Source organism: Prionailurus viverrinus, chromosome B2, assembly GCF_022837055.1.
Source record: "Prionailurus viverrinus isolate Anna chromosome B2, UM_Priviv_1.0, whole genome shotgun sequence".
NCBI lineage: Eukaryota > Metazoa > Chordata > Mammalia > Carnivora > Felidae > Prionailurus > Prionailurus viverrinus.
The window spans coordinates 14,567,273-14,595,268 of NC_062565.1; the positions used below are offsets into that span (position 1 = coordinate 14,567,273).

The 27,996-nt window shown below is 49.6% G+C and overlaps 1 protein-coding gene across 3 annotated transcripts; it reads right to left on the reverse strand.

Annotated features, from left to right (window-relative positions):
• Positions 1-5,338: 5,338 nt before the first annotated feature.
• Positions 5,339-27,996, reverse strand: CD83 (CD83 molecule). 3 transcript variants are annotated; one of them, XM_047860036.1, is made up of 5 exons: positions 27,867-27,996; positions 26,088-26,203; positions 12,402-12,615; positions 9,637-9,743; positions 5,339-8,077 (listed from the first exon to the last, which is right to left on the reverse strand). In XM_047860036.1, exons 3-5 carry the CDS (start codon positions 12,583-12,585, stop codon positions 7,949-7,951), a joined length of 420 nt encoding a protein of 139 aa, XP_047715992.1. In that variant the 5' UTR covers positions 12,586-12,615; positions 26,088-26,203; positions 27,867-27,996; the 3' UTR covers positions 5,339-7,948. The 3 variants fall into 3 exon arrangements, with proteins under 3 accessions (XP_047715992.1, XP_047715991.1, XP_047715990.1); XM_047860035.1 differs by lacking the exon at positions 27,867-27,996 and adding an exon at positions 26,310-26,442 and having other exon boundaries at positions 5,339-8,074; XM_047860034.1 differs by lacking the exon at positions 27,867-27,996 and adding an exon at positions 26,310-26,442.

A 27,996-nucleotide genomic window follows, 5' to 3' on the forward strand; every position in this document is an offset into this window, starting at 1 on the left:
CAGAGCAAGAGTCGCATCGCCACGCAAGGGGAAAACATGGTGGTGGCCAAGGGCAATGGTGAGCCACTCAGGACCCACCAGGAATTGGGTCTATGTTTGGAATACCAGCCATTTTGGGTGGGGGACACTCGACATTAAAGATACTTTTATTGTTTTTAAGGCTGACACTGATGGCTTCGGAAGTATAGAGCCAGGGGGAGAAGAAGAAGTTATACTCAAAACTTGTTAGCATTTGTAATGAATGAATGAATGAATGAATGAATAATCTAATGAGCCACTTGGCAGAGATTGTTTCGGTTTAGGTGAATTAGAGCTGACGACACATTTAATCGGGTCCCGGAGATCACCATCCAAGGAGGTAAGATTATTGGTTTCTCCCTTGGTCCCGTCTGATGGAAGCAACTTCTACTTTTTTTCTTTGCACCCCTTGGCTCCCAGCCCGTGAAGAGGATTCCACTGACCGTTGGACCTGCCTCCAGTGGCCCACCATCTCCAGCTTCTCGGACATGGGCCCCGCCTCAGAGGGCAAAGGCAGACAAGGAAGCAGCCCCATTGCCCACGGCTGGCCCCGTATGGGTAGGGTCCTGCTGTCACTGCCGGCAGCTCTGGGGGACCCTAGACGAGGAGGAAAGAAGAATCCTGGGAACAGGGTTAACCCGAGCCCTAGTGGACAAGGAAGCAACTTCTCAAACCACCTTCCCATGGCAGACTCAGATATGCGGGAGCGGTCAACAGGGCCCTCTTCCCCCAGCGTTCCCCTCTGCTTCTCCCCAGCCTGCCCTCCCCCTTCATCCATTCTCCATGGGAAGGAGAGCCAATTCTCGAGCGGTAGCAAACATTGCTATGAGTATAGTAACACTCACACTATACAGCAGGTTTTGGAACAAATATCAACTCATTTAATTCGTTACACTCACTTAGCAGATAAGCAATTCGAGGCACCAAGAGGCTGCCTGACTTGCCTAATACCACAGAGCTAGTAAATGACAGAGCCTGGGTTCCAAATCACATCTGACTCCAAAGACGGTTTTCTTTCCAGAAGAGTGTGTAGGCTGGCATTATTGTATTGCTTTCCGTGTTGCCCCTCCCAGGACTGTTGGCATTTAAAAAAAATTTTTAAAGGAGGAGCCCACAAGGGGCAACACTGAAGCTGAATATAGCCGATGACCTCTTGCCCCACACGTCAACAACCTCACCCAAGCCGCACTGGGTTTCCCAGTTTGGATCTTAATTCCTATAGATTATTTTTCCTTCTTGCTACACTCGATCTGGCTTCTAGATGCATTCCTTGGCTTTCTTTCTATTTCATTATAGGGATTAAGAAATGGGATGCGTTAAATATAGTTGCACAATTGCAATTCAACAAATTGCAAGAGGACTTACCTGCCAAGACACCTAAGTGTCCGAGAACCATCGGCGTGTGCCATGTCAGAGGACACGGAGGTGTCACTGTCACTGACATTACAGTGTGCCCACCCTATCCTCGCCTCCACTGTCAGGGCCCCATCTCTCCGGGAAACCTTCCTTCCCTTATTACAATGGTGAATGAGTTTTCAAATGAACAACCTAAGTAAATGACCATTTTATGATCCTACATTTGGAACTTCCAATGTTTAGCCTCTTTTTATTTTTTAAGGTTTATTTATTTTTGAGAGAGAGAGACACAGAGTGCGAGCAGGCAAGGGGCAGAGAGAGGGGAAGACACAGAATCTGAAGCAGGCTCCAAGCTGTCAGCACAGAGCACACGGGGCTCAAACCCACCAACCGTGAGATCATGACCTGAGCTGAAGTCGGCCGCTTAACCAACTGAGCCACCCTGGCGCCCCAATGTTTAGACTCTTGTGTTAATTTCTAAGGGCTGCTGTCACAAAGCACCACGAACTGGGTTGCTTAAAAACGATAGAAATTGATTCTCTCACAGCTCTGGAGGCTGATAGCCTGAAACCAAAGGGTTGCAGGACCACACTCCCTCCGAAGGCTCGAGAGGAGAACCCTTCCTTGCCTCTTCTAGCCCTGGTGGTTTCCAGCAATCCTGGTCATTCCTGGGCTCATAGACTCATCACCCCAACCTCAGCCTCCGCCCTCCGGCCTTCTCCTCTGTGTCTGGGTCCAAATTTCCTTTCTCTCGTGGACCCCTTCATTGGATTTAGGGCCCACTCCAATCCAATATGACCGCATCCTAACTCGATTACATCTACAAAGGCTCTCTTTCCAAATGAGGTCACATGCACAGGTACTGGGGGTTAGGAATTCAATATATCTTTGGGATGGTGGCGGGGGGTGGGGGGGGGGACAACTCCACCCACAACTACCTTTTCCCCCATGCAGGGCAGGTAGCAATCACCGATCATGGGATTTTCTGCTGGGCAGAGGAGACATCACCATCCTGCGTCACACAACTGTTCTGGCTGAAACACAAGGGGATCGCAGCCAGCACCTCTGGTGACCCCGACTTGCCATCATGCGTGCCACTCAAGGTATGACTCGTGGTGACGAGCGCGTACTGGCAGCACCTTCCGAGCCCAGGGCAGGTGGGTCACCTATCCACTTTCTGCATACGGTGCTCCGCGAGGCCGGCCCAGCAGGTACCACGGCCCGTGACCCTAGCCTTGGCTGCACAGGGGACGAGGTCCTGTTGTTATTTCTGAGCCCACGGTCCACGTGCATCATAGCATGGCTTGGTTCCAACCTCACTCAGGCGCACATCTCTCCTCCCTCCGCCCCCAGCAAATTGGCAATAGTGATACGCGACCGTCTCACGGGGCTGCGGGGCAATTTAATTAATGTCTCCCAAGCACTCTGAGGTCTTCGGATGAAAACCGCTGTGTAAGAGCAAAATTATTATTAGTTCTCAGCCTCCTGTCCCTTGACTTCTGACACGGGCTTTTGTTGCTCCTGAGTAGGAGCCGTTTATGGGCTGCCCAGCCGGCTCTTTTCGGGTACGTAGGCAAATAGGTACGCGTTTACAGATTTTTTTCCCCCTTTAAAAAAAGCATTCCAGCCCTGTGGGATGTCTTGAAGCTTTTCAGTGCCTGAATTTCTCTCTCCTTGTCTCTCCTAAGTACCAGACTCTGCAAGAGTAGCTCTTAAACAGGCTACTTCGGAAAAGAGTGTGGGGGGAAAACGGTCAATTTGAAGAAATAGCCCCTCTTGCAATGAAGAATGAAACAATATCTTCTTCCCATGCAGAATCTAAATGAACCACTAAGTGAGGTCTGTCTGTCTCCCTTGCCCAGAGGGATTCTGTACGTGTTTATGCATCGAAAGGAGAAAGGAACAGAAGACTTGCTTGCAGGGGCCAAGTTTTGCCTCCTCCCTTCACCCTAACTTCTCAGGAACCATGGAAACAAATACACCCCTCCTAGATGATGTTTCCCTGATAGTCCTTTGTTACCTAACCGTGCGCCCGCCTGGGATCCCATGGGGAGAATGAAAGGAAGAAGTGGAAAAGAAAAAGTATGTCTGCAATGAAATGCCTGGTCTCTGAAAACAGAATGGGGCTCGTGTGTAACTTACCAAGCTCTGGGGCAACAATGTTCCGGGCACCATTTTCCTTTTCCCTGAGACAGGGTCACTCCTTCCCATCCCACGCTAGCCACACACAACCTGTGAGGCTCCCTCAAAGGTATCCTTTGGTTCATCATAACGCTTTGTTGGCAGGGTCTGTTAAGTCACCCAACGGCCGGAAGACTGTATTTTTAAAATTTGCCTAGGAGCAATTACGTCACCTGTAATCAGCCGGACCAAAGTCTAAGGGCTCAGAACCAATGAAAGAAGCAAATGTTCGTTGTGTGGCTGTAAACGCAGGAAAACATAAACACAGAGAGCTCGGATGATGCCCTCCATGTTTCCTGAATCAACCAACCGTGGACCAAATGTTGTACCAGATTCTACAAGGGAAAAACCCAGGAATATTCGGCTGGGACAGGGAAACTGAGGCAGGAGTCAGAACAGAGATGCATGAAACCAGCTTTCCCCGTGCAGCATCTAGTACTGAGGCAGAACCAGAGTCCTCTTAGCTACCTCAACGGCTGGGACACATGAGGGCCTTTTCTGCGCTCTAAGATGACTAAAGTTCAAGCTGTTACAGAGCGATCAAAGGGATATCTTCTTTTTTCCCATTCTGCTATTTTAAAACAAGGAAAGCAGATCTAATTCCAAAAGAAATATGTACAGGGGCACCTGGCTGGCTCAGTCAGTTGAGCGATCAACTTCAGCCCAGGTCATGACCTCGTGGTCTGTGAGTTCGAGCCCCGCATCAGGCTCCGTGCTGACAGCTCAGAGCCCAGAGCCTGCTTCGGGTTCTGTGTCTCCCTCTCTCTCTGCCCCTTCCCCGCTCATTCTCTCTCTCTCTCTCCCCAAAAAATAAACATTAAAAAAATAAAAAAATTTTAAAAAGGCTCCAACCAAAGAACTGATGGATATTTTACCAATCAAGCAGATCACATCTGGCTCTGCAAACGCTCAGTTGTAAAACTATGAGGGATAATTGCTGTTGAATTAAGCAAACAGTTCCTGTTCTAGGAGTTTTAGGGTGTGGGCTATTTTACAAAGGAAAGATGGAGTATCAAACAATCAGCCGTTTAATCCAGCCAAAGAAAGTTGCCAATGAGGAAAGGGCAGGGGAACCATACGGAATGATTCTGAGACTCCCACTGTCTTTCAGCTGTGGGGTCAAACACATAAGACTCACATACTCAATGTCCACAGGCTGTTACTGGATCCCTCCTCCTGCAACTCTAGCAAATAATCAGACTTTGTTGGGTTCTGTGAGCACAACTTTTTTTATGTTTTCTATGATGAAACCCGCTAAGAATTTTTATGAAAACAAAAACCATCGGCCTTCTTTTGGAAAGATGTGGAGCTGATATTCATGTCTGTATTTGTGTCTTGGGGTATCCCAAGGTAAAATTTTTTTAAGTTTATTTATTTATTTTGAGAGAGAGAGACGGAGGGAGGGAGAGAGAGAGAGAGCGCGCATAACTGGGGGAGGGGCAGAGAGAGAGGGAGAGGGAGAATCCCAAGTAGGCTTCTCACTGTTAGCACGGAGCCCAACAGGGGGCTCAAACTCACCAACCGTGAGATCAGGACCTGAGCTGAAATCCAGAGTCGGCCACTTAACCAATTAAGCCACCCAGGCGCTCCTGAAGATGAAATTGCTTTAACTGCGGAGCTAACTCCATAGACAAAGGAGGGCCCTGAGAATAAAGCTTTCCACGGCAGTGGTGAAAAAGAACAAATATGGTCCATGATCATCTACTTTCTTCAACGAAGGCAGTTCACTCTCCTTGATGAATTCTGCCCTACCCACCTTACCCTTCTCTCTCTTTTTCACACACACACACACACACACACACACACATACACACCCCTTTTCTCATGCCAAAGACTAGGTGCGAAATGTCAAGTTGGATTTCAAATCTGCATTATGTTTTTAACTTGTCAGTTCAAGCTAATGAAAGGCGGCCCCCTCCCTGGTCTTTCCTGAACTATAACCTTAATGGCCATGAAAAATTTGGTTTCATTGGGTATTAATCCTTTGAAAGCAACATAACTCCCCCACCCATTCAATTCCTTCCTGTTAACAAAACCACTTTGTCTGTTCAAGATTCACGGTCACTGGCACCTTCTGTGTTGCCTCTTTGCTCTTTCTTGTTCCAAGATTATTCAACGGCTTACTATTTGCCAGATATCAGGCTCAGCCTTTAGATACATTATCTCATTTAATCTTCACAACAAACCTATTAGGCAGATACTGTCCTTATTCTTATTCTAAACATCTGCCAACTGAGGCTTAGAGAGGTCTGTCTCCTGCCCAGAGTGGCAAAAACTTGAGTGATGAATCTAGGCTTCAAACCTGGCTGAGTATGAACTCTGAGCTCTTAATGGCCATGCCAATGGTCTCCCCAGCACTTCTGGTAAAGCATTTGAGAACGGACTTAATTCCACTGAAGGGGAATCTACAGCTTTTACAGAAATTTTATAAGCATTCATCTTCATAAAGAGCCATTTTCCAAAGAGGATTCATCTATGATGAAAAAAAGGATCTATAATACTTTTATAACTATTATAACCACTTGTCCTGGATTGTTCTTATCATTTTGAGGCTAATGGACCTATTTGAGAATCTTGAGTGAAACCCCACGAATCCCAGGTACAGGGACCCTGATTGTACACATCCTTCTGAAATCACAACCCTCCCTCTTTCCACCCCCTTCTCCACCCCCGTGACCGGCAGTCATACATGTGGCCAAGCTAATCATGCACTACCCAGTGGCAAGATGCAGGGGCATCCTTGGGCAGAAGGGGGCGCTGTTTCATAGAGGTCTACCTGCCATAAATCCTCTCCCTCTCAGAGGAAGGACTCAGCCAATGTTACACCTCTAGAACTTCACCTTGGGTTCTGGTTCTCAAATTACTTTACAGACATCCTAGCGCTTATCCCAAAGTTCTATGAGTAGTTTTAAATATAAAAAAGAAAAACACCGCTACTCGCATCCAGCCCCTTAATGGCATGAAGGCTATGACAAAAAAGCAAGAACACTGAAGCATCTTGCCCTTTCTTTCCCTCTCTAGTATCAGTGTGGACCATGCACACACTACCAACGGGATAAAATCGCTTTAGAAAACAAGTAGGGAACGGGCCCAGTGTGAGAAGAGTTACCCACCAACTGTCAAAATGTCAATGGAACATCCTGTGGACTCTCTTCTCCCCAGGGCCCCGTGATTCCTGTGTGTCCATATCTTGGAGTACTTTTGGCTTGGTGCTTCGCTGACCTGGTCTCCTCACTCCCCCAAAAGAACTCCTAGAAGACTACGGAAAGGTCTTATGTCTGGCCTTCTTTGTTTGGAATAATGGTAGACATGAGAATGAATGAAAAGCATTCTCTCATGCCCAGAACACCTCTGTAAGAATAAGGATAGTGACCCAATGGAGCTTCAAATTTTTAGGGTGCTTTATGCTTTTTCAAAGCATTTTCACATACACTGTCACAATCAATTCATACAACCACCTTCTGGTTTACGACTGAGAAAAGAGAAATCACAAAGACCCTGCTCAAGATCATACAGCTTGGCAGTGGGACACCTGGGGTCGGAACCCAGACGGCATGATTTGTCCGGCATTTTCGTCAGGGCATCAAATAGCTCACGATCCTGGGGTCATCCTCTCTGACTTCGTTCTCTCCATACTGAGGTTACTTGTGCTGTGAGCCTTGATATCTAACCGTAGACACAGATTTCAAAAGGAGAGAAAAAAAACCAGTGCTTCTTTGGCAGGAATCTACGGATACCAAAACAAATGTGGCGTCTTCTTTATTGCTTCTTTATGTGGGTCTTTCCGTATGAAAAGGCTCCAGTGGGGAACAGCTCATCAACTTGTTACTTCTAGGTACACACAATACTCCTTAGTAATAGCAGGGCCTTCACACCGGGACACGATTCGCTAAATATCCCCCGCTGTCTCACAGTTTGGCCCGTCAACTTCTCCCAGACATAAAACATCTGGGCTAGCACAAGACAACGCGGCAAACTCAAAGAGAGATGTTTCCCAGATGTGAAGAAGACCACGGTCCTCAAGAGTCTGTCACAGGGCCGGCTCTGGGCGTCCGTATTTCCCAAGACCCTCTTCCAGCTGCGTCTCGCCATAGCTCGTGTGGGACTGAAAAGAGCTCTGGGGGGTTGACCAGATAGCTGAATAAAATGCTAAGAAGTTAGCTGTGAAGAAGCAGAGAGCTTCCCTGCAGGCGGCCCCATGCTTCGTGGTCCTGTGCCGGTTCCCAAAGTCCTGCTCACAAAGAGCGGGCTGTGACCTGCAGTTTCTGGAAGGACCTCCCGGGAAGGACGCCCTCTTCGGTGTGGGGCTTACTCCGCTTTTGTCCAGCGTGACATCCGGGCACACCGCTGAGCTTTCTTCGACTGTAGAGAAAACGACCTGCAGAAATCCTGCTCATACCAGTTCCGTCTTGTGAAGAGTCGCTGTCTCCAAATGCTTATTTGGGGAGACGACTGGGAGGAAAGCTCGCTGCGTGCCCGGTTTAGAAAAATCTGGAAAAATACTCTGTTGTTGTGCAAACTTCTGAAAAATAAAAGAAGTGGAGACATGAACAATCGGCAAAATGCAACAGTGGACACCTCGATTTAAGCTCCACTCGCTAACAGCGGGCTGCACACAGCTCGTTCGGGAAGCCCTTGTTAGCCTAGTAGCTTCGCTCGCTCGACAAGTGGGCTTGTACTATTTCACCGGCAGCCGCAAACTGTGACCAGGAGACGCACGGACTACAGACTGGGGCCATTTCCAGCCCCTACTGTTAGCTACCTGCATGGAAAATCAGTGCCCCCTGAAACAGGCATTTGCCAGCAAGAAACTCAAGTCATTCATTTTTTAAATTTACCCTCCAGTAACTCTAATCATCTTGTGTGCAAATGACCCTAATGACCCCAAATCGTAAGCGGATGGCTTATGTCCTCCACCGTGCCTAGCTTAATGCCTGTACCTAGTAGGTGCTCACGGGAGTCTTTTTGACTGGCGTCCAAAACAGCCACTAGAGAGATGAGTCCATGGCCAGAGAGGCAAGGAAGTGAATACAGGGGGCCAGTGAGTGACAAGGCCCCTGGATAGCTCTTGGGTGAGATCTGTCCTGGCCCCTAAGTAGCCAGTCCTTCCTGATAGTATTGAGACATATGGGACAGATCACTTCCTAGGGGGTCAGGCCCAAAGCTGGCCTCGCTCCCTATAACTTTGGTCTACCCAGGGATGCCTGGGTGGCGCAGTCGGTTAAGCGTCTGACTTCAGCCAGGTCACGATCTCGCGGTCCGGGAGTTCGAGCCCCGCATCAGGCTCTGGGCTGATGGCTCGGAGCCTGGAGCCTGCTTCGGATTCTGTGTCTCCCTCTCTCTCTGCCCCTCCCCCGTTCATGCTCTGTCTCTCTCTGTCCCAAAAATAAATAAACGTTGAAAAAAAATTAAAAAAAAAAAACAACAAAAAACTTTGGTCTACCCAGGTAAGCAGCCATGCACAAAGAGGCTCAGGGTCTGTAAGCTGCAGCCTGCTACTAACAGTTCAAGGGCTACGGTCAAGGCCACTTCAGCACCGGCCGGCCATCTTCCACCCTACGACGCTGCCTGTGTACCCCACTCCTCTGGCTTCTCAGGGCTAATTCCCAGGGAGTGGAGGCAAGCGCCAAAACTCTTAGAGGAGACCCCCCAGGAGGAAAGGGTTCAAGGTCAAGAGAAGGAGACTGATCCACCACCGTGTGGTGGGGCTGCGTCACTCGCCTACAGGCAGAGTCGTGCCTCTGCCCCAGGATGATGGCAAGTCAGAGCCACACTTGCCACCACTGTCACCACCAGGGCCTCTGGCGCCCCGGAGGGATCCCGTGGCAGGTCTCGAACTTCCTTCACACACCCTACTTCGTCTTCTCTCGGCAGCTCTCTGTGCAGGGCAACCGGATTCAAAACAAGCCGGGCGCTTCCCGCACCGATCCTCACAGCGCGGACGCCTCAGCAGGCGCCCGGTTCACAGAAGAACATCTCTCGCCAGCATTACGGATTCACGCTATCGACCAAGTACATTCGGATTGGCGCCCCCGGGCGGTCTCTTAATCATAATACGTGTTTTTTTACGGAGATACTTACACAAGTGAAAATAATGAGTGTTAAGTAGAAAACGACCAGAGCCAACAGCAGTACAATCTCGGCTCTGTATTTCTGAAAAGTGTCTTCTTTGCGTTCCTTGGGGCATCCTTAAAAAAAAGAGAGAGAGAGAGAGAGAGTAAAAATATGAAGCTGTTTAACAGAACTTTCCTACCGTGATAAAAAGCTAAGAATGCTTTGCTCTGGCTTTTCTTTTTTTTTTCCCCAAGTCCTTCTGGTCTCCCATGCCTAACCGCACACGTCTGTGCATTCGGGAAGAACAACGCTAGGGACAGCGGTGACGGCGGTGGCCGGTGCTCACTCGCACCTGAGCCTGGCTGTGTGCGATGGGCCCGGCATACGGCATCTCGCTCAGGCTCTATTTCCTGGCTTTTCTGGTGCCTTTGCATCAGATGACACGCCATTTGTTGAAGCGTGAGCCTGCTTCATCCGTGCTGTGTAGAATGCTAGGTGTTCTCACCTCGGGAGGACTGGGGGGACGAAGGAACCTGGCAGGTGAGCCGCCCGGCTATTACTGAATGAGTCAACACGTTTTTGTAGAATCGTGAAATCTCCACCAAGGCTGGCGGCAAAGGTGGGCTAAGGAGCTCCCCGAGGGGCCGTCGAAGGCTGTGGCTGCAGCCCTCGGGGATGCAAAGGCAGGAAGAGACACGGAAGGGGACGGCCTCTTCTCACTCAGACATGACATCCGACGTGCATTGTCTGGGATAGCCAGATTGCCAAGCCTGCTTGAAGGCCCAGGCAGGGGCGGGTGGAGTGCAGGTGACTGGGGTGGGGGGGGACGATCCCCTGGGGCCACGAATGGTCCTTGAGAGAGCTGGCAACCTCTAAAGCTCGATTCAACATTTCACAAGTAGTATAGGGATGGGTTCTCAGTAGGGTCTGTGACTCGAGAAAGGGAAGGTTGAGGGCCTAACATTGATCCAGCACTCCGTGTACCTCAGGCACCGAACTAGGCATTTCAGTGCAATATCCCATTTAGCCTTCACGCGAGCCCATGCTGCAGAGGTTATCGCCCCCATTTTAGAGATGAGAGAACTGAGGTTTAGAGGCTGTGAGAGATGTGCCCAAGGGCACACACGAAAGAGCCGCAGAGCTCTTAAGTGAACCAGATCCAGGGGACTCTGGAGGAGTCTAACCACTGAACTTGTAGGCAACCTTGTCCTCAGCAGAGGAAAGGAAACCAGCCATTCTCTGTTCCTCTCCTCTCTGCTCTTCCCTGCAAGGTTGCTCTCATTTGTCAATCACCTCGATGCGGATGCTGACTGACAGCCTGCTGTGTGCCAGACAGAGCGGAGAATAAAACAGATGCCAGGTCTGGGAGGTGCATGCAGACAGACAAAGCAGCATTAGGGGCTAGAGACTGAGTGGGGTGTAAGGTGTGTGTGTGTGTGTGTGTGTGTGTGTGTGTGTGTGTGTAACAGTGAACCAAATCCAAACACTGAGCTCTAAACAGTGATCGTGTTCTTGTGAAAAAAGGAATATTATCCTAAGTCAGATTCCCTTCAGATTCCCAATAAAAGGAGAAAATATTCCTGGTATAAACATCAGGAACTGTGTGACAACAACACGTTTGTCATTTCAAGCCCCGGCCACTAATGAACGCTGGGCAAAAGTCAAGTGCAAGGCATATTTTAAGCTACATAAAGAAGAATTCTGGGGAAAAACCCGAAGAGATAATCCTCCCCTTGGAGCTCACTTCTTGCAATTACTGCATAGAGCAAAAATGTGTATTCTGTCACTGGAACATTATTTTCTTGCTGTGCCCTTTTTCTTCGTCCTGAGTTGAGGCATCGGGCAATGGAGCCATCGCAAATGGGAGGGAAATGCTGCGGCTCATCAGTTAAAAAGGTGGAAACATGATGCGGCCCCTCTTGGGCCAGATTAGAAAGATCCAAGGAGCAGAATATCATAGTCACCTGACGTATTCAGGACTACACAGTTTCTCTGTCCTCCGAAAATTCATCTCGGACACTTCCTATTCTTTGTAAATTTTTTAAAAAATCTTTATTTATTTTTGATAAAGAGACAAGTGTGCACAGGGGAAGAGCAGACAAAGAGGGAGACGCAGAATCCGAAGCAGGCTCCAGGCCCTGAGCTGTCAGCACAGAGCCCCACGCGGGGCTCAAACCCACGAACCATGAGATGATAACCTGAGCCAAAGTCGGATGCTCAACCGACTGAGCCACCCAGGCACCCCTTGGATACTTCCTATTTGCTTCAAAGGACTCTTGTACAAATAAACAACACCCAGATTGGTGGTTTGGCTACATTTGGCATCTACACAACTAGGGTGGATCTGTCTTTATTGGGAGGGAAGGAAGGAAGGAAGGAAGGAAGGAAGGAAGGAAGGGGGAGGGAGGAAGAGAAGAAGGAAGGAAGGAAGGAAGGAAGGAAGGGGAGGGAGGAAGAGAAGAAGGAAGGAAGGAAGGAAGGAAGGAAGGAAGGAAGGAAGAAGGAAGGGAGGAAGGGAGGAAGGGAGGAAGGAAGGGAGGAAGGGAGGAAGGGAGGAAGGAAGGAAGGAAGGAAGAGGGAGGGAGGGAGAGAGGAAGGAAGGAAGGAAGGAAGGAAGAAAGGAAGGAAGGAAGGAAGCAGAAAAAGTTATGACATTCTTATAGGAGAATTTAGCTTTTAGCCACACGATCCTAAGCTTCCAGTTGGACTCCAATCGAGAGGACGGAGCTTAGAGCCTATGCAAGTGCACACGCATCTTGCAAGAAGGAAACAGGTGCAGCAGATCACCTCACCTGTCACTTTCAAGGTCACAGTGCCGCTTTGGTTTCTCCGCCCTTCTGGCTCCTCCAGGATGCACCTGTATGTCCCTGAGTCGACACTGGTAGTGTTTTCAATCTTCAGGGAGTACAGCCTTTCACCGGAGGCTTCTAAGGAGCCAACCTTCTGCTGGTGGTACCACAGACCCTCCAGGGGCATCTCTATCCTTTCCTCGCCGTCGTCTGTAAGCTGTTGAAAAAGCATCACGCTGCATCAGGTTCCACTAACAGGACTTGGAAACACCGTCCTCACCCGCATCAAGGTTCTGCCTCTTGTTTTCATAACATCCGTCCTCAACTATTTTTTTTTTTTAAACAAAACAGTATGTGTATGTGTGACCTTCAGGGGAGGAGGAGAAAATGTATGAAAATTCTGTAAGGCTGTATCTTTTCTGGCATAAGATCAGGCCTGCACTTTACGATTCGGCGTATCCCAGCTTCCACCCCCTAATAAAGGACAGAGTGTTGTTGCTGCTGACAATAATGATGCGTCGATGAGGATTTGCGCGAATCACTTTGAGTCACATGTTGCTGCTGGTTGTTCTGTATTCAATGTCCTCTTGTTTTCTTCAGATACCCACTCAGCCCCTGAATGATTCTTAGTTTTGTGTCTCAGCCTCCCAACTCGAAGACCACTGCCAGACGGCTCGGCGAAAAGCACAGACACGCATGAGCAAATGCCTCCTGTAAACGGTCACCTTGTTCTTAAAAAACTGGGTGTCTGTGGGGTCACCCATGATGTCACAGGTTGCACCACACTGACGCCCTAGCAGGGCAAGAAGACAGCCGACGGTGGTGCCCCGGGGAGACTTTTCGTGCCACATCACGCGGCAGTCACACCAAGATGCACACAGAAGGACCTCGACCGCTTAAATCTTTGGACCCGGGACAGACCAGCCCGACTGGGGCAGATGCCCAATTCAGCCAACCGCACCGGGCGGGGGTTCTCTGCCTGAACTATCTTCTTCTTTGTTACGTCGGTGGGGTCTCTCCCTCACCTCTTACTTGACAGATTAGGCCACAACCACATTCCCCATCAGTTTTTTTTTCCCCCAGATATATTTTTAATCTGCCTAATGAGCTCGCCCGTGCATCCTCCACCGAAATGTTTTCAAGCGTCCAAACCGGATTGACACAAAAGGAAGGCAAATCACCGTTCGTTCTTGTTCTCGCGCTCAGCCCTCGCCCTTTGCTGGATGGCCGGGACCACCAGGGAGCCTGGGACCCGGCGGCATCCCTCACCTGCCCCTAGAATGTGAGGGCACCAAGAAGCCACCTCAGGGAATGACCCAGCGATCAGCAGGATTCCCTGTCGCTGCAGAATGTCATCTCCTGTCCTGGGAGCGGCCAGCTCCTCTCCCACTTTCCAGGCGAATCAGGGCAGGGGACGCCCAGGGAGGCCGAGGCAGCTCAGGCAGGGGCGTGCACACACGCACACACACCGCACGTGTATTGTGCACGCGCACACACACTGCACACAAGCGCTATACACACACAACACGCTACACGCACACTCCGTGGCTTCCCCTTCATTTACTACGCGAGGGAAGCGCGGAGCCCACAGCAGGCCGGCTGGGCCCCGGGCGCTCGCGGACTCGGCGGAAGGACGGACGGACGGGCTGCAGAGACACCTGGCGGCGGAGCCACCACCGCTCCCGCACGAGCCCCGCTCGGTCCCCGCCGCCACACGGCGCCCCGGCGAGCGGCTTTTCTCCCGCACCGCCTGGAAGAGTGGAGCCCATTGCTGGACGGTTCTTCTGGTGTCGAAAGGTCCTTTCCTAAATAATCAAGGATCTACAGCCTCGGGGCTTCAGGGCTTCAAAAATGGAGCAGAGAAACGAGGAGCGGCCGCCGAGGAGGCCGAGAAAGAGCTAGAGGCATCCAATGGGCGCCAGAACGCATCTCCTTTAGCCCGGGGTTCCCCCCTCAGGCTTAATTACACCGCGAACTGCAGCCTCCCGGCGCGCTCCCGCCCCTCCCCTCCCCTCCCCTCCCCTGGCCGGGGCGGTTGGGCTCCCCCTACCGGGGCTGGTGGGGGGCGGGCGGCCGGGACCCTCGGGGCGCCCGCTGGGCCCTCACCCCGCCACGAGGCCACTCCTCCAGCCTTTCTTTTCAGAATTAACCTCTAAATATGTCAATTGCAGAGTTATTTCTAACACAGTTCACCGGACTCTGTCTTGGTAGAACTCCTGCGTCCGAAAGGGCAGAAACTTGGTGGCCGCAATCATTCTGAGATTACCTATCTCCGGTTTTCTCCTTGGGGGCCTCTGGTCCCGTTCAGCGATCCCTCCCTCAACTCGGAAAGATCCCATCTTGAAAGTCAAGATCAAAACCGCAGACCCTTCCGGAGGGGGTGGGAACAGAACCTGTGGTCCCCTTAGCCTGCTGGCTGCCAAGCTGGCCGAAGCCAGCGTGCAGGTGATCAGAACCGGCGGGCGGTGGCCACCTGTCTTTTTGCGTAAAGAATTTCACTTTAACATTCAGTGGTAAGGAGCGCCTAGGTGGCTCAGGCCGTGATCTCACAGTTCGTGAGTTCGAGCCCCGCACTGATAGCTCCAAGCCTGCTCATGATTCTGTCTCCCTCTCTCTTTCTGAAAAATAAATAAACATTTTTTTAAAAAAATCAATAGTAACAGCGAGAAGTAGTTTATTTGGTGGTCAGATTTCCGTGGGCCTCTGGCAAAACCTCCAGTGGGTCTCCAGTTACTTTTCAAATAGAAAAACAAAGGCAGAGCGAGGTCATGAGAAAGACAGAAGACAGAACTAGGGGAAGGAAAGGCAAAACAAAGGACCCCAAAGCAACCTGCAGAATTGTGATTTACTGACCCATCACAGCCATCAGAGGGATCATGGCAAAATACCTCAAATGTCGTGGGGCCATCTCCCAATGGCCTCTTCCTGGGTCTTCCTGAAAGACCCAGAACACTGGGAGAACTACTCGCTGAACTTGGGAACTCTTGCCTAAGGAATGAGCCCGGCCTTTGCCGATGACTGACTACAGCAAAAGGAACCTTCTGTGAATTCACACAATGCACCCGGAAATATTTCAGAACGCTCCCTCCTGGCTTCAGGTTGTAGTTGCAGACACAATGCCTATTCCCCCTTCTCTATGCCATTCATTTCAAGATAGATCTTGTCATGTGACTCCATCCGGGCAGTGTGGGATTTGCCTACAGCTGCAAAAATAGTTGTAGTTTTTATGTTAATGTAGCATGCTCAAAATGCAAGAAGGCATTAGCAGTACCAGGAGACTTTTTATGCAAAAGTTCAAATCATTAACTTCAGTTCCGGGGCCCGGGCAGCTAGCACACCGCGGGATCAAGGGGAGTCCCTTGTGGCCAAAGCAGCACCGTGCAAGAACCAAAGGAGAATTCCAGAAAGAGGTAAACTGACCAGCCAGCAAATGGGCCATCCTCAACTGTGTTTCATGAGTTCTTGTAAGCATTTGAGCTGGCTCGAAATCAACCACTGGCAAAGAACAGCTCTTTAAACATTCCAAAGCTGAAAGTGTTTCATTGCCTCTCTGCGAAGGCATTTTAGGAAATAGTAATTTATAACAAAAGGAACCCTCGGAGTCATTCACAGCCAAGCATAATTGATGGGAACTATTTAATGCGCACTTTCCAAAGCTAATATTGTAGTGTGCTAAACCACAACACGATTTGCGCAAATTAATTCCTCAAAAGAGTCATCCCAATTATGTTTTAAAAATCCACGCTCCGTGCATTAACTCTGATGCGGACAATTCTATAGTTTTGATTGGATTAGAGAAGGGTAAAATATAGGACATCTCATTTTCAGCAAACCTAGGGACTTTTGATTTGCCTCAAGGCCTTCAATGTGACTAAACAATTTAAGTAACCTATTCTTTCTCTAAAATGGAGATTTGACCTTAAGGAAACCACAAGCCCCAAATTAAATAAACTCTTTAATTTGCTGAATACTAAAGCAAGCAAATACAAGTATGTACTAATTTTAAGGGCATGTGAATTAAAGTTTGTTGTTGTTGTTTTTTAAATGACGGACAAATTGGAACTAGAACAAAAGAAATGAAATAATTAATATGTTTCAAATTGAACTGATATTTCTGTCAAAAACCCTACTGTGGAAAATGATGTTTTTTAATTTAAATAATTTGATCCAAATATATGCTCACCTTCTAGATTGCCAAATTTGAATATAAGAGAGCAACAGTTCCGGGGGTGCCTGGGTGGCTCAGTTGGTCAAGCATCCGACTCTTGATGTCGGCTCAGGTCACGATCTCATAGTTTGTGAGTTCGAGCCCCGTATCGGGCTCTATGCTGACAGTGTGGAGCCTGCTTGAGATTCTCTCTCTCTCTCTCTCTCTCTCTCTCTCTCTCTCTCTCCTCCCTCTCTCCCTCTCCCCCTCTCCCCAGCTCATACGCATGCACTCTCTCTAAAATAAAATTTAAAAAAAAAGTTTTTAAAAAGGAAGAGATTTTCTCGAGGGGCAAAATGTGTGTGTATATATACACACACATATATATATTTAATCCAACAGTTTGATTAAACATATTTAAAGGTATGGACCTTATGTATTTAAAGGTGGTATGAAAGTAATCTGATATATTCCAATCACATTGAACAGCTTTTGCTTTATTGCATTTCTCATGCACTAACTTTCATGTACCTTGGTTTCTAACTCAATTAAAGTGCCAATATAATCCCCATTCATCATAAAAACAGCTCTTTATAACGTGCAAAATAGTTTGGCTCGGAGGTTGATGTCATAATGAGGGTAGAATGTATGCGCATTAACATCGTTTTTTTCTAAGTGTAGTTTTATTGGAAAAATGATTTTCCACTTTGAAATTTACTGGGTCTAACAGACAGAGTTGAATTTATGGCTGCTAAGAGAGTTATGAGTATGGCAGAGGCAACATAATTAAGAGCACAGCCTTTGGAGTCGATCAGACCTGGAAGCAAACCCCAGCCTCACCACGGCTAAGGTCTGCTCTTGGCCAACTGACCGAACAGCTCTTGGGCTTCCGTCTGCTCCACAGGCACGGGCTGGGGGTGGGAGTGGGGGGAACCACATCCCCCAAGGGGGGTGAGAAGACACGCATGATGAGGGGCGTGGATAGTACAAAACAGTGTCTGTCGATCGCACAGAGAGCCCTAAATGTCTTACTCTTCTCTCTCATGTTCCCAGCCCAGGTTTCACTCAGCTTCTAAAGAGTTCCCAGCACACTGGGATTATTCAAAAAGCATTTGCTGAGTGAATGAGTGAATTAAAAAAAAAAACAAAATTGCGAGTTATAAGGGCACTGGCTTTGGAATCAAAGGCGTAAAGTCCTTCAATTTGTGGTCCATTAGCCGGGTCACCCGTGGTAAGCCACCCGCTCTCTGGGTCTTGTTTCCACACCTGTAACTTTCTCACTTGCTCCGTGGAGCGATTTAAAGTGCCAAAGGAGAGGGGCGCCTGGGTGGCGCAGTCGGTTAAGCGTCCGACTTCAGCCAGGTCACGATCTCGCGGTCCGTGAGTTCGAGCCCCGCGTCAGGCTCTGGGCTGACGGCTCAGAGCCTGGAGCCTGTTTCCGACTCTGTGTCTCCCTCTCTCTCTCTGCCCCTCCCCCGTACATGCTCTGTCTCTCTCTGCCCCAAAAATAAATAAACGTTGAAAAAAAATTTTTTTTTTAAATAAATAAATAAAGTGCCAAAGGAGAGAATACATGAAAGGGCTTTACAAATGGTAGTGTGGGTAACGGAAGTTGTTATTATACCTGAGAGCTTTCCACTCGTCCATGCTCTCATTCTTTACCGCTGATTCGTCCCGTCTCCTCCCTGGCAAAGTTGTTCTAGGAGTCCCAACATCTGCTCTAGAGAGGCATTATTTTTCTAGCCCCCGTGTGTCCACAAAATATCCACAACACTCCGAACTGTCTCCAGCACTGTGACAATCAATGCGGCAACACCCTTCGGCGCTGGGATTTGACCAGTGTCCGTGCCGAGCGTCCTTCATCCACGTGCGTCCTGTGGGTCCCGCTGGACCTGGAAGAGGCCCTCTTAGGAGCTCTGGCTCACATCGTACACAGGGATGGCATCTGGTTCTACAGGAGGCACGCGTGACTCAGGCGTGACGCCCGTGACCACAGAGACTGGTTCTGACGACCACATGACCCCACCAAAGCCACTTAAATATAACCAGACATTCGTTGAGCTATTAGAAGAGAGGCACAATCTTGTCCTTCGCCCATGACCCTGCGAGGGTACACAGGACTGCCGTTACTGGCTACTATCTCACTGCCGTGGGGAGGCTGACGAGAAACCCGGTATGAAGAGAGGAAGAGTTGAGGGACAGAAAGACACCAGGTCCCGGGGATATTTAAGGACCCCTAAATCCAGCTGTCTTTGCTTCTTATGCTGCCGAAACAAAGCACCCCAAACCGAGGGACTTAAGGTAACAGGACCTTTTCGGAACCCTCCTGCACTGCTGGTGGGAATGCAAACTGGTGCGGCCACTGTGGAAAACAGTGTGGCGGTGCCTCAAAAAGTTAAAAATAGAAAGATCACATGCTCCAGTTATTCTACTGCTGGGTATTTACGCGGAGAATACCACAATGCCAATTGGAAGAGATTGATGCGCCCCCGTGTTTACTGCACCATTATTTACAGCAGCCAAATGACAGAAGCAGCCCGAGTATCCCTCGATAGATGCATGGATAAAGCAGATAGGATATAGATACACCATGGAATATTATCGGCCATAAAGAAGAAGGAGATCTTGCCACTTGCAGCCACACGATGGATCTGGAGGGTATAATGCCAAGTGAAATAAGTCAGAAAGACAAAATACCATGTGATTTCACTCCTATGTGGAGTTCAGGAAACAACATGAACGAACAAAGAAAAAAAGAGACAGACAAAAGAGCCGACTCTTAACCATAGAGAACAAACGGATGGTTACCGGGGGGGGGGGGGTTAAAATAGGGGTAAACTGGGTAACATAGGGGAAGGGGATTAAGGGTACCCTCATCATGAGGAGCACTAAGTCATGTATAGAACTGTTGAGTCACTCTATTACACACCTGAAATTGATATGACACTGTAGGATAACTAGACGGGACTTGGAAATTTTTTAATAAAATTATAAAAATAAACAACTGTATTCTCTCACAGTTCTAGAGGCCAAAAGCCGACAAGCAAGGATGCTGACAGGGCTGTGCTCCCTCTGAAGGCTCTAGGGAGGAATCCGTTTCATGCCTCGTTCCTGAAGCTTCTGGGATTGCTGGCCATCCTTGTCATTCCTTGGCTTGTGGACACGTGCACTTGTTTCTGCCTGCACCCTCACATGGTGTCCTCCCTGGGTGTCTCTATCTGTCCATCCGTTTTCTCTTCTTCTAAGGACACCAGTCACTGGATTAGTGACACCAGTCACTTATCCAGTGTGACCTCACTTTAAATTGCTTGCATCTGCAAAGACCCTAGTTCCATATAAGGTCACCTTCACAAATACCAGGGATAATCTTTCTGTGGGACGCAGTTCTACCCACAGTACCAGACGTAACTGGAGTGTGAATTATCATTTTAAAGCTTTTTTCCATTTCAATTATATAAACCAATATATTCCCTTTATATGAAGCTAGATTTTTTTAATATCGTTTATTTTTATTTGTTTATTTTGAGAGAGTGACTCAGACAGCATGAGTCAGGGAGGAACAGAGAGAAAGGAAGAGAGAGAATTCCAAGCAGACTCCTTGGGGTCAGCAAGGAGCCCGGCGCGGGGCTCGAACTCACGAACCGTGAGATCGTGACCTGACTCGACATCCAGAGTCAGGTGCTCAACCAACTGAGCCACCCAGGTGGCTACTTGAAGCTACCTTTGACGGGATTCCAATGCTTTGCAAGTAAAGAGTCCTACCTGGTAGGGGCACTGTGAACCACCCCATAAATAAATGTGGCAGGGAGGGCACTGCGTCCACACGGCTCCAGGCTGTAGACCAGTCCTGCTTGCCTCTTGGGCTCAGATGTTCCCCACGCCCCCGGGAATGAGACATCCAGGACTAATCTGATTCAGAGCCTTTGTGCCCCAGAACTGACCCAGCGTGATCCAACATGATTACGAATTGTTTATGGCAACTGGCCTCCCTCTTTCCCCGTAGGTGTTCCCCACCTGGACCTATAATCCTAAACAACTACCCGCTCTTCTGGAATCTCTCATCTCTTAGAGAATTGGGACCAGAACAGACTGGGTGATGCTCCACAAAAACATGAAGCTTATTAAAAGCCTTGGGCTCCCAATCCTGTACCACTCCTACAGGACCCCACAGGAACGTTAGCCAACGGCATCCCAGCGCCAGAACAAAAACCCAAGGTAGGTTTGTGGGTGTTCTTTCCATCTCAGGGAAGTCCTCATGTCTAGCTCTGGTTTGAGCTAGGGCTTTTGGTAGAAAATCTGCGGTTATCACTGGAGTAGCCAGGAAAAGATTATGCAAACAATTTTAGACGGAGAAACCCTTTTTTAGGTAGAATCTCTTTTTAGCTCTGCCTCCCCTTTTCGCTAAGACCTTCCCTTACATCACTGCGACCTTCTCCTCACTTCCTCTTTTTTGCGTAGTGACATAACCAAATACAGAACTAAGATAACGCGGTTCTCACATGACCTAAATCCCCCTTTTATTCATGGAAAACAAGTGTTTGATTTCATTCCATTCCACTCCCAGCTGCCTTCTTCCTCTCTACTCTCCCGCACCCTGAAAGATTTGAGCAACTTCTCTCTGATTCATGATTGTCCCAAAGTCTCGATGAGGAACCAATCCCAGTGGGCTGAGGTTTCTATGGCCCCTATGAGGTCGCCGCGTGCTGGGCCGCCCAGTCCTCTGTAGAACCACGGGGACACGACTGGTGACCACGGATGAAGGGAAGGGACATCTCAGAAATGTGTTGAAGTCTCGGCTGAGTTACCCTGATTGTCTTTTGCAATCGAGCGAGAAAACGGCTCCCTCGGAGACCCATCTTCGAGGATGAATCACAGCCTGTGTTTCCCCACAAGAAATCATCTTTTCTCTACAAATGCGTGCCATTACATCACCCTCTTTGCTTAAAAACTTTCAGTGACGCCTTGCTGCTGAAAGGAGTTCAAGGCATTGTAACTGGGCATTCGAGGTCCTTCACCATCAGTTCCAAGCCTTCTCTGTAACATCTGCCAGCCCTCTTCTATATAACTCTCCCTTCCAGATCACTGGTCACCCCACTGGCTCCCCCAAAATGCTTGTGGATTCCTTTTCCATGCCTTTGCTCAAGACGGTCCTTTGGCCAAAGTCCCGTGTTGATTAGGATGGGCCAGCATGAGGCCCAGGACTTGGAACGCACTTGGGACCCAGAAATCTTTACTAATGAAACTGTAAATGTAAGGGCCACCTGAAAACTAACTTTAGGTCTTTCACGGTTTGGCCGAGGGTAAAGGCCATCGAAGTGAGTCAGCCAGGTCAAGCGGTGTAGGTGTCCATGTGGACAGCGTGATTTTTCTGTGACCCTGACACACTGCTTTCACGTTTCAATGTTTCAGTGCTTCTGTGTTTACTACAGGAATGTTTCCTTCTCCTCCCAAAGACACGCTCTTAAATATCATCTTACAGCAGATAAAATTCTAGAATCCAGGAACTGTAGCGAGCGGCACACCCTGGCTCCCTCGCGGGTCCATCCGCACTTGTTGGCTGCACGCGTTACATCCGCCCAGACCACTCATCCGCTCCAGCCCCCACCAAGAGACCCCGGTTTCCTCAGCGCCTCCTGGCTTTGTGGTTCACTATCACACAAGCCGGCAGAGACACAAAATACAAATGCACTGAATGGGAAGTCAGCAACCTACGCGGACGGCAGCTTCATCACAAAACCAGGACAAGCAAGATGTGCGTGGTGACCAGCCTGGAACTTTGGAAGTAGCCTCACACAAGCCATTCAGCTGCTCTCTGACAGCTCCCTTGGTTCAGGGGATAACCCATGGTCCCTTCTCACTCTTACAAACCCAAGACTGACTTCTGAAATCCATCTTACTTCCCCTTTCTCCCTTCCTTTGGAAATCATCTGAAAAGGGCATGTGTCTTGTGACACATCGCTTGTCTTCACCCCCGCAGTGTCACCCAAGGTTGACACTATATATCCTCTTTCGTTATGCATCAGCGTAGGTCGTCAGGGCTCCCGGCATGACTCCAGATGGTACTACATCTCCCTGATAAATAACCGCTCGCTATTATCGGTTGCGAACATCACCAAGCCCAAACACTGCGTCCAGGGGCATCCCCTCCCTGCAAACCTAGTGCAGCCTCATTAAAGAGAGTGTGAATCCACTTGTGCTTGGCGTGAAGCACAGAGGTAGCCCTTTCACGGATGCTCTTACTCCTGGAAGACATGGGATGGTGCCACGCCCTCTTACACAAGACACTCAACAGCCAGCGGGAGAGAGTGCTGGACCAAGTCTGTCTGCATATTTTCTCAAAATCCCTCCCCAAACAAACACAGTCAGTTCACGACTTTCAAAGCTAAATTCAGCTACTAGCTTGATGGGTATGCGTGTTCATGTTTCTATTTCTTCCTAACCATCTACTTTGCCTTAACAGGTGGACAAGAGGAGGGCCCACTGTTGGATCCCAGTTAGAAGGGCACTGGTCCCTGGGAAACAAAAGCTGGGTTCACAGGAAGTGGGCTATCTCAGCCCACTCTTTGCTCCACCTACAGCCCCCTGTGTTATATTAAGCCTCCTCACCCCCGCCCCTCACTGTACCTCCCTTTATCCAGAGAGGATAAAATGCACACTGTTTCTTCCTCACTCGCCCTAATGTTACAAACGCTAATTGGACGCCCTCTGCGTTGCGTCTTTTGGTAAAAGGCACATGATAAGAAACACACGGTTTCCATGGGTCCTCTGGTAATCACAAGTAATCGCTGCCGGTTGGACAGTGGCAGGATGCCCTATGGTTGTGGGAGAACCAAGTGGCACATGGAATTTTTCACTGTGACTCATTATAACCGCAATTGTGATAGGCAGAAGTCCTGAGAGAATGTGATTCAATCTGGTGGATGATAAAAACAAAAACAAAAACAACGCGCTAAGGGACTCTGCTTCACTCGCCCAGCGCATAGCCCACAACTGGGCAAAGCGGTTTGACGAACCACACCAGTGATGGTTAGACAGGTGACATGAGCAAGGCGGGTTACGGTCACCGGGCTTAAATTTCTCCTTTTACAGCCACCTCCGCGCTGAAACATTTTACAAAAAACAAGTTGTGTGGGGGAAAAAGAAAAACAATAACCAGATGCTTAATCTTCTGGAGAACCAAGTACTTCAGTCTCCCCCCACTGACCTTCTTTCCAGAATACTCTATCCATTTGTGTTGTACAAACACAATCGATGCGAAAGCGTAATTACTGGGCTGGAAAATAATAAATATCTACAGAACATGCTGAGGCCTGTTAAAAAGTACTTGAAGGAACAATGCATTTCATTTTCAAGGTAGCTGAATAGTTTATGGGCAGAACACAGCTTTCCTATTCCCCCTGCGACTCGATCACTGTTTCCCTCTTTAAAAAAAAAAAAATAACTATGGCATGATCTTTCAATGACCCTATTCCGTGAACCGAAAGAAAAAAGAAAATGCCAAGAGACTGTTGTCATTTTAAAAAAAAAAATCAGTTTTGAGAGACCTTCAGGGTAAATCATGCAAGAACCGTGTTCAATAAACAAGCTCATGCATTCTAGAGTTACATCATCAGCTGACATCCAAGGAGGAGCCAAAGGTTAATGGCTACGGTTTACTGCATCATTCCAAATGACCTTGTGCAAGATTTACCTTGACAACTATTTGAACTTTACAGTCTGAAATTCCATCTACTTGTTTCACGAGTACTTTTTAATTACTCCCCTGGGGATAGTCTTTTTCTTTTCCTTTTTTTTTTTTTTTTTTTTATTCCTCTCTGGAAGGGATCATGGTTTCATGTTTTGCCCCTTCTTTAAGGTAGCTAAGTCCCTGCCTGGCTAGACCAAGGAGACTTTTCTATTCTTGACCCTAAGTAACGGAGGTGGAAACCAGAGAACTCAGGCTAAGGAATCAGACTACTTGGTTCGAATCCCCCTTTCTCATTTAGCCAAGCTGTATAACAGTGAGTGGCTTCCTTCACTCCCTAAGGCTCAGTTTCCTCATCTGTAAGATGGGAACAACAGTAGCAGTAGAGATCTCTTAAGTCCATTGGAAGGACTGACACAGATAATGGATGTAAATATTTACCCCGGAGGCTGGCACACAGTGAGCACTCAAATAATAATGTCTTCACGATATTTTTGCTTCAATGCTGTTGTTTTTACCAGAACAATCTTGCAAGCGTTATGTTCTCTGATCCCACAGTGAACGAAGTGGAAGCCAGGTAGGAATAATAACAGACGTGCTTCCCTACACGATACAGTGCTCCAAGGCAGCAAAAGTATATCCAGGGCACATACCTCACCAAGTGCCAGCCTGAATTCACGGAGCACCTTCCCAACTGGCCGGGCAAACACTGGGTGCTGCGTGGAATTCACAAAAACAGGGGTGCAGCACCGTCCCAGGGAAAGAGGCCATCTGGTCCGGAGAGGAGACACACACACACACACACGCACGCACACACACACACACACACACACACACACACAAACCTGTCCTATACTGCCTTGCTAAATGACCAGATACACGTGCAGGTTCGTAAAGCATCTTTCTTTTGGAGGGCAGAACAAAGGCCTGCATTCTGCAGAAAGCAACGAACACAGAGATTTCTTCTCGGATGCTAAATCAGAGCCGCGGAGTAAGGCTAGGATATCACGCGCCCTCGGCTGAACCTGGAGGTGCTGTGGTGGCAGAACCTCATTAGGGGAGGTGGACAAAAGACCAGGGACTGCGGGGCTGTGCGAAGCCGCTGGAACCGCGGTCCTAGCCTCCGAAAATGTTCCAGTTGAGGAACTCTTTAAAGAAGCCGCGGTGCAACTCAATTCTCCTACGGGGGAAGGGGGGGGGGGGCACAGTGACGCTGGTTCTTACTTGCGTGGGTGCTGCTCACGCCCCCTCCCAGACGCCCACACCCCCAGGCTGGGCCCCTCAGGACTGTCGGAGCGCCAAGCAGCATGGACAAGCTAGGGGACAGGGTAACCCAGAAAGCGGATGCCAGACAACTCCCATCTGGGACACAAGCCTAGAGCACATTGGACTATCTCTTAGTGGCCTTCCTCTCAACGTGCCTATTCCTCCCCTCCCCGCCCCCGAATTAGGGACACCACAGCCCCCCAAACCTCAGAAATCAGAAATCTGGGGGGGTCATTCCTACTGTCCGATATCCAAATCTGCCCTGGCTGCTTTCTCGTGGCCACAACCACAGGTGGCGTCCAGAATTCATCCAAATCAGCGAGTCTCTGCGCTTCCAAAGCGTCTTACTTGGATCATTCATCTCAGGCCACCTCTAGGGGCAGGGAGGGAATTAGGTCCTTGGAGAACATAATCTAAGTCGCCTTGTCGCTAGATGCGGGTGGCGCGGGGTGGGGGTGAGGAAGGCGTGTGGGAAGGCGCGGTATTCGGAGGCTAGCCGCGGTTACAGAGGGTCGCCAGCCCAAGGGAGGCGGTCCCCGCAGCCTCCAACGGGGCTGGCCGAGCCCTAGCCCGCGGGCATCGCCGCGCTTACCTTCGTCCAGAAGACCGTGTAGGTGACCTGCGGGTCCCAGTGGGCGGTGCACGGCAAGTCCACGTCCTCGGAACAAGCCACCTTCACCACCCGCGCCGCGGGCGCCAGGCTGCAGGCTGCAAGAGGGACAGAGAGAGCGGCGTGAGCCAGCGAGAGAAGGGGGGGGGGGGGGGGGAGGTCGCCGGGACCCGGTGGGGAGGCGACAGGCGTCTGGAGCCCTACCGCAGCTCAGGAGCAGGAGCCGGAGGCCGCGCGACATGGTTGGGGACGGCCGGCCTGTGGCGCGCTCCGCGGCGCCGCTCTCTTTGTACCCGCGCGCACCGGGACTTCCCCGGGCGCTGGGCTGGGGGAATCCCCGGCGGGGCGGCGGAAGCGGACAGCGCGGCTCCCCCCGCGCCCCACCCTCCGGCGCCGGCCACCCGCGGGCCGCCCCGCCCCGCCCCCACCCCCGCGCCCCGCCCCGCCCCGCCCCGCGCGCCCGGACCCCGCGTGGCTGCGGCAGCCGCGGGGCCGCGGCGATCGCAACCCGCGCGGAACGCGGCGCGCTGGGGCTTTGCAGACGGCGCGGGCGCGCGTGACACCGCGCCGCTGACCACCCCCCACCCCCCCCACCTCCGCCGGCTGGAGCCCAGCCCCGGGGTGTTCCGTTCTGTGCACGGACACGAAACCAGATCCGGAGAGGTGGCGCCGCTTCCCCAGGGCGCGCAGCGTGTGGGTGGTGACGCCAGAGGTGAACTCAGGACCTCGCTCTCCCCCAGATTCTGTTGTAATCAAAGACTCCTCGGGCCTCCCATGGAACTGCCGGAGTCTGGTACGCGGCTCCCTGCCTTAGGACATGGGTTATGGAGCCAGCCCATCGAAATTATTTCAGCCAAAGGAGAACCTCTCCTGTTAAAAATCACACACACACACACACACACACACACACACACACACGGAGTTTTGGGGCAAAGCACCCCCCCCCCAAAAAAAAGACAAGCCAGAAGAATATAGAAATCACCTATGATTCATCCAGAAGTAGCTTCTGTTAATGTTGAGGTGTCTTCGCGTCAATGCCTGCATAGGTATTTTTAGTGGGACACCTGCGATTTTGTAACCTATTCTCTTTTAGCTTAATATTTTGCGAGACTTCCCATAACATTAAAGAGCTCCAACAGCACTGTGTTGGTGGCTATGGAAGAGTCTATCACACAGTTCCGTCATAAATTAGAATCCATGAGATCGTGTTAGACATGATTAGTCTAACCACTTAGACTATCGCTGGTGATGGTACGTTGTTTCTTTATTATTATTACAAACGATGTTATGATTGCTGTGGTGAACTTCCGTGGAGGTAATTCTTTGCCCTAATACTGCTTCTTTTCTTTGAATGAATACCTGGAAGAAATTGGGCTAAGTCAGCATTTACAGTTTTGTTAAATAGTGCCAAAATTACCTCCACTGAGGTGTTCTCGGTCTACATTCTCACCCGCAGCGTATGAGAGTGCCTGTTTCCAACACTCTTGCCAGCATAAATGGTCATCAGACTCCCACCTTGGTCCATCCGAGGGTTTAAAAACAACAGCATCACCTGACGCCTTATTTTGCCCTTGAAAGTGGTTAAATCAATTGACAGTCACACCAAGCTGTTCCTAAGTGCCTTTTCTCCATAACCATCATCACACTATTTTTTTTAATTGAGACATTGTTAGGCAGACAAGTACAGAAAATAAAAGAATCGAGCACATCTGTATGCAATGTATTCTTAGTAAAACATCTATCCCTTGCTAGACCCCATACCTGGGCATTTAAGCTGTTTTCCAATTTTTCTCCGGTACAAACAATGTTGCGTGAAGCTGGGGATGGTCAAATCCTCTGGCCTAGCAATCCCATCGGGTCTTGTCCTCCAAAATACATGTGTCCATTTACA

What these genes read in the sequence shown, in the direction of transcription:
- CD83 (XM_047860034.1), bottom strand. Translation starts at nt 26,346, where the DNA reads ATGTCGCGCGGCCTCCGGCTCCTGCTCCTGAGCTGCG. An exon ending in GCTCCTGCTCCTGAGCTGCG is followed by an intron (nt 26,204 to 26,309) that starts GTAGGGCTCCAG and finishes TCCCTCTTGCAG; the next exon opens with CCTGCAGCCTGGCGCCCGCG. An exon ending in TGTGACCTTGAAAGTGACAG is followed by an intron (nt 9,744 to 12,401) that starts GTGAGGTGATCT and finishes CTTTTTTTTAAG; the next exon opens with GATGCCCCAAGGAACGCAAA.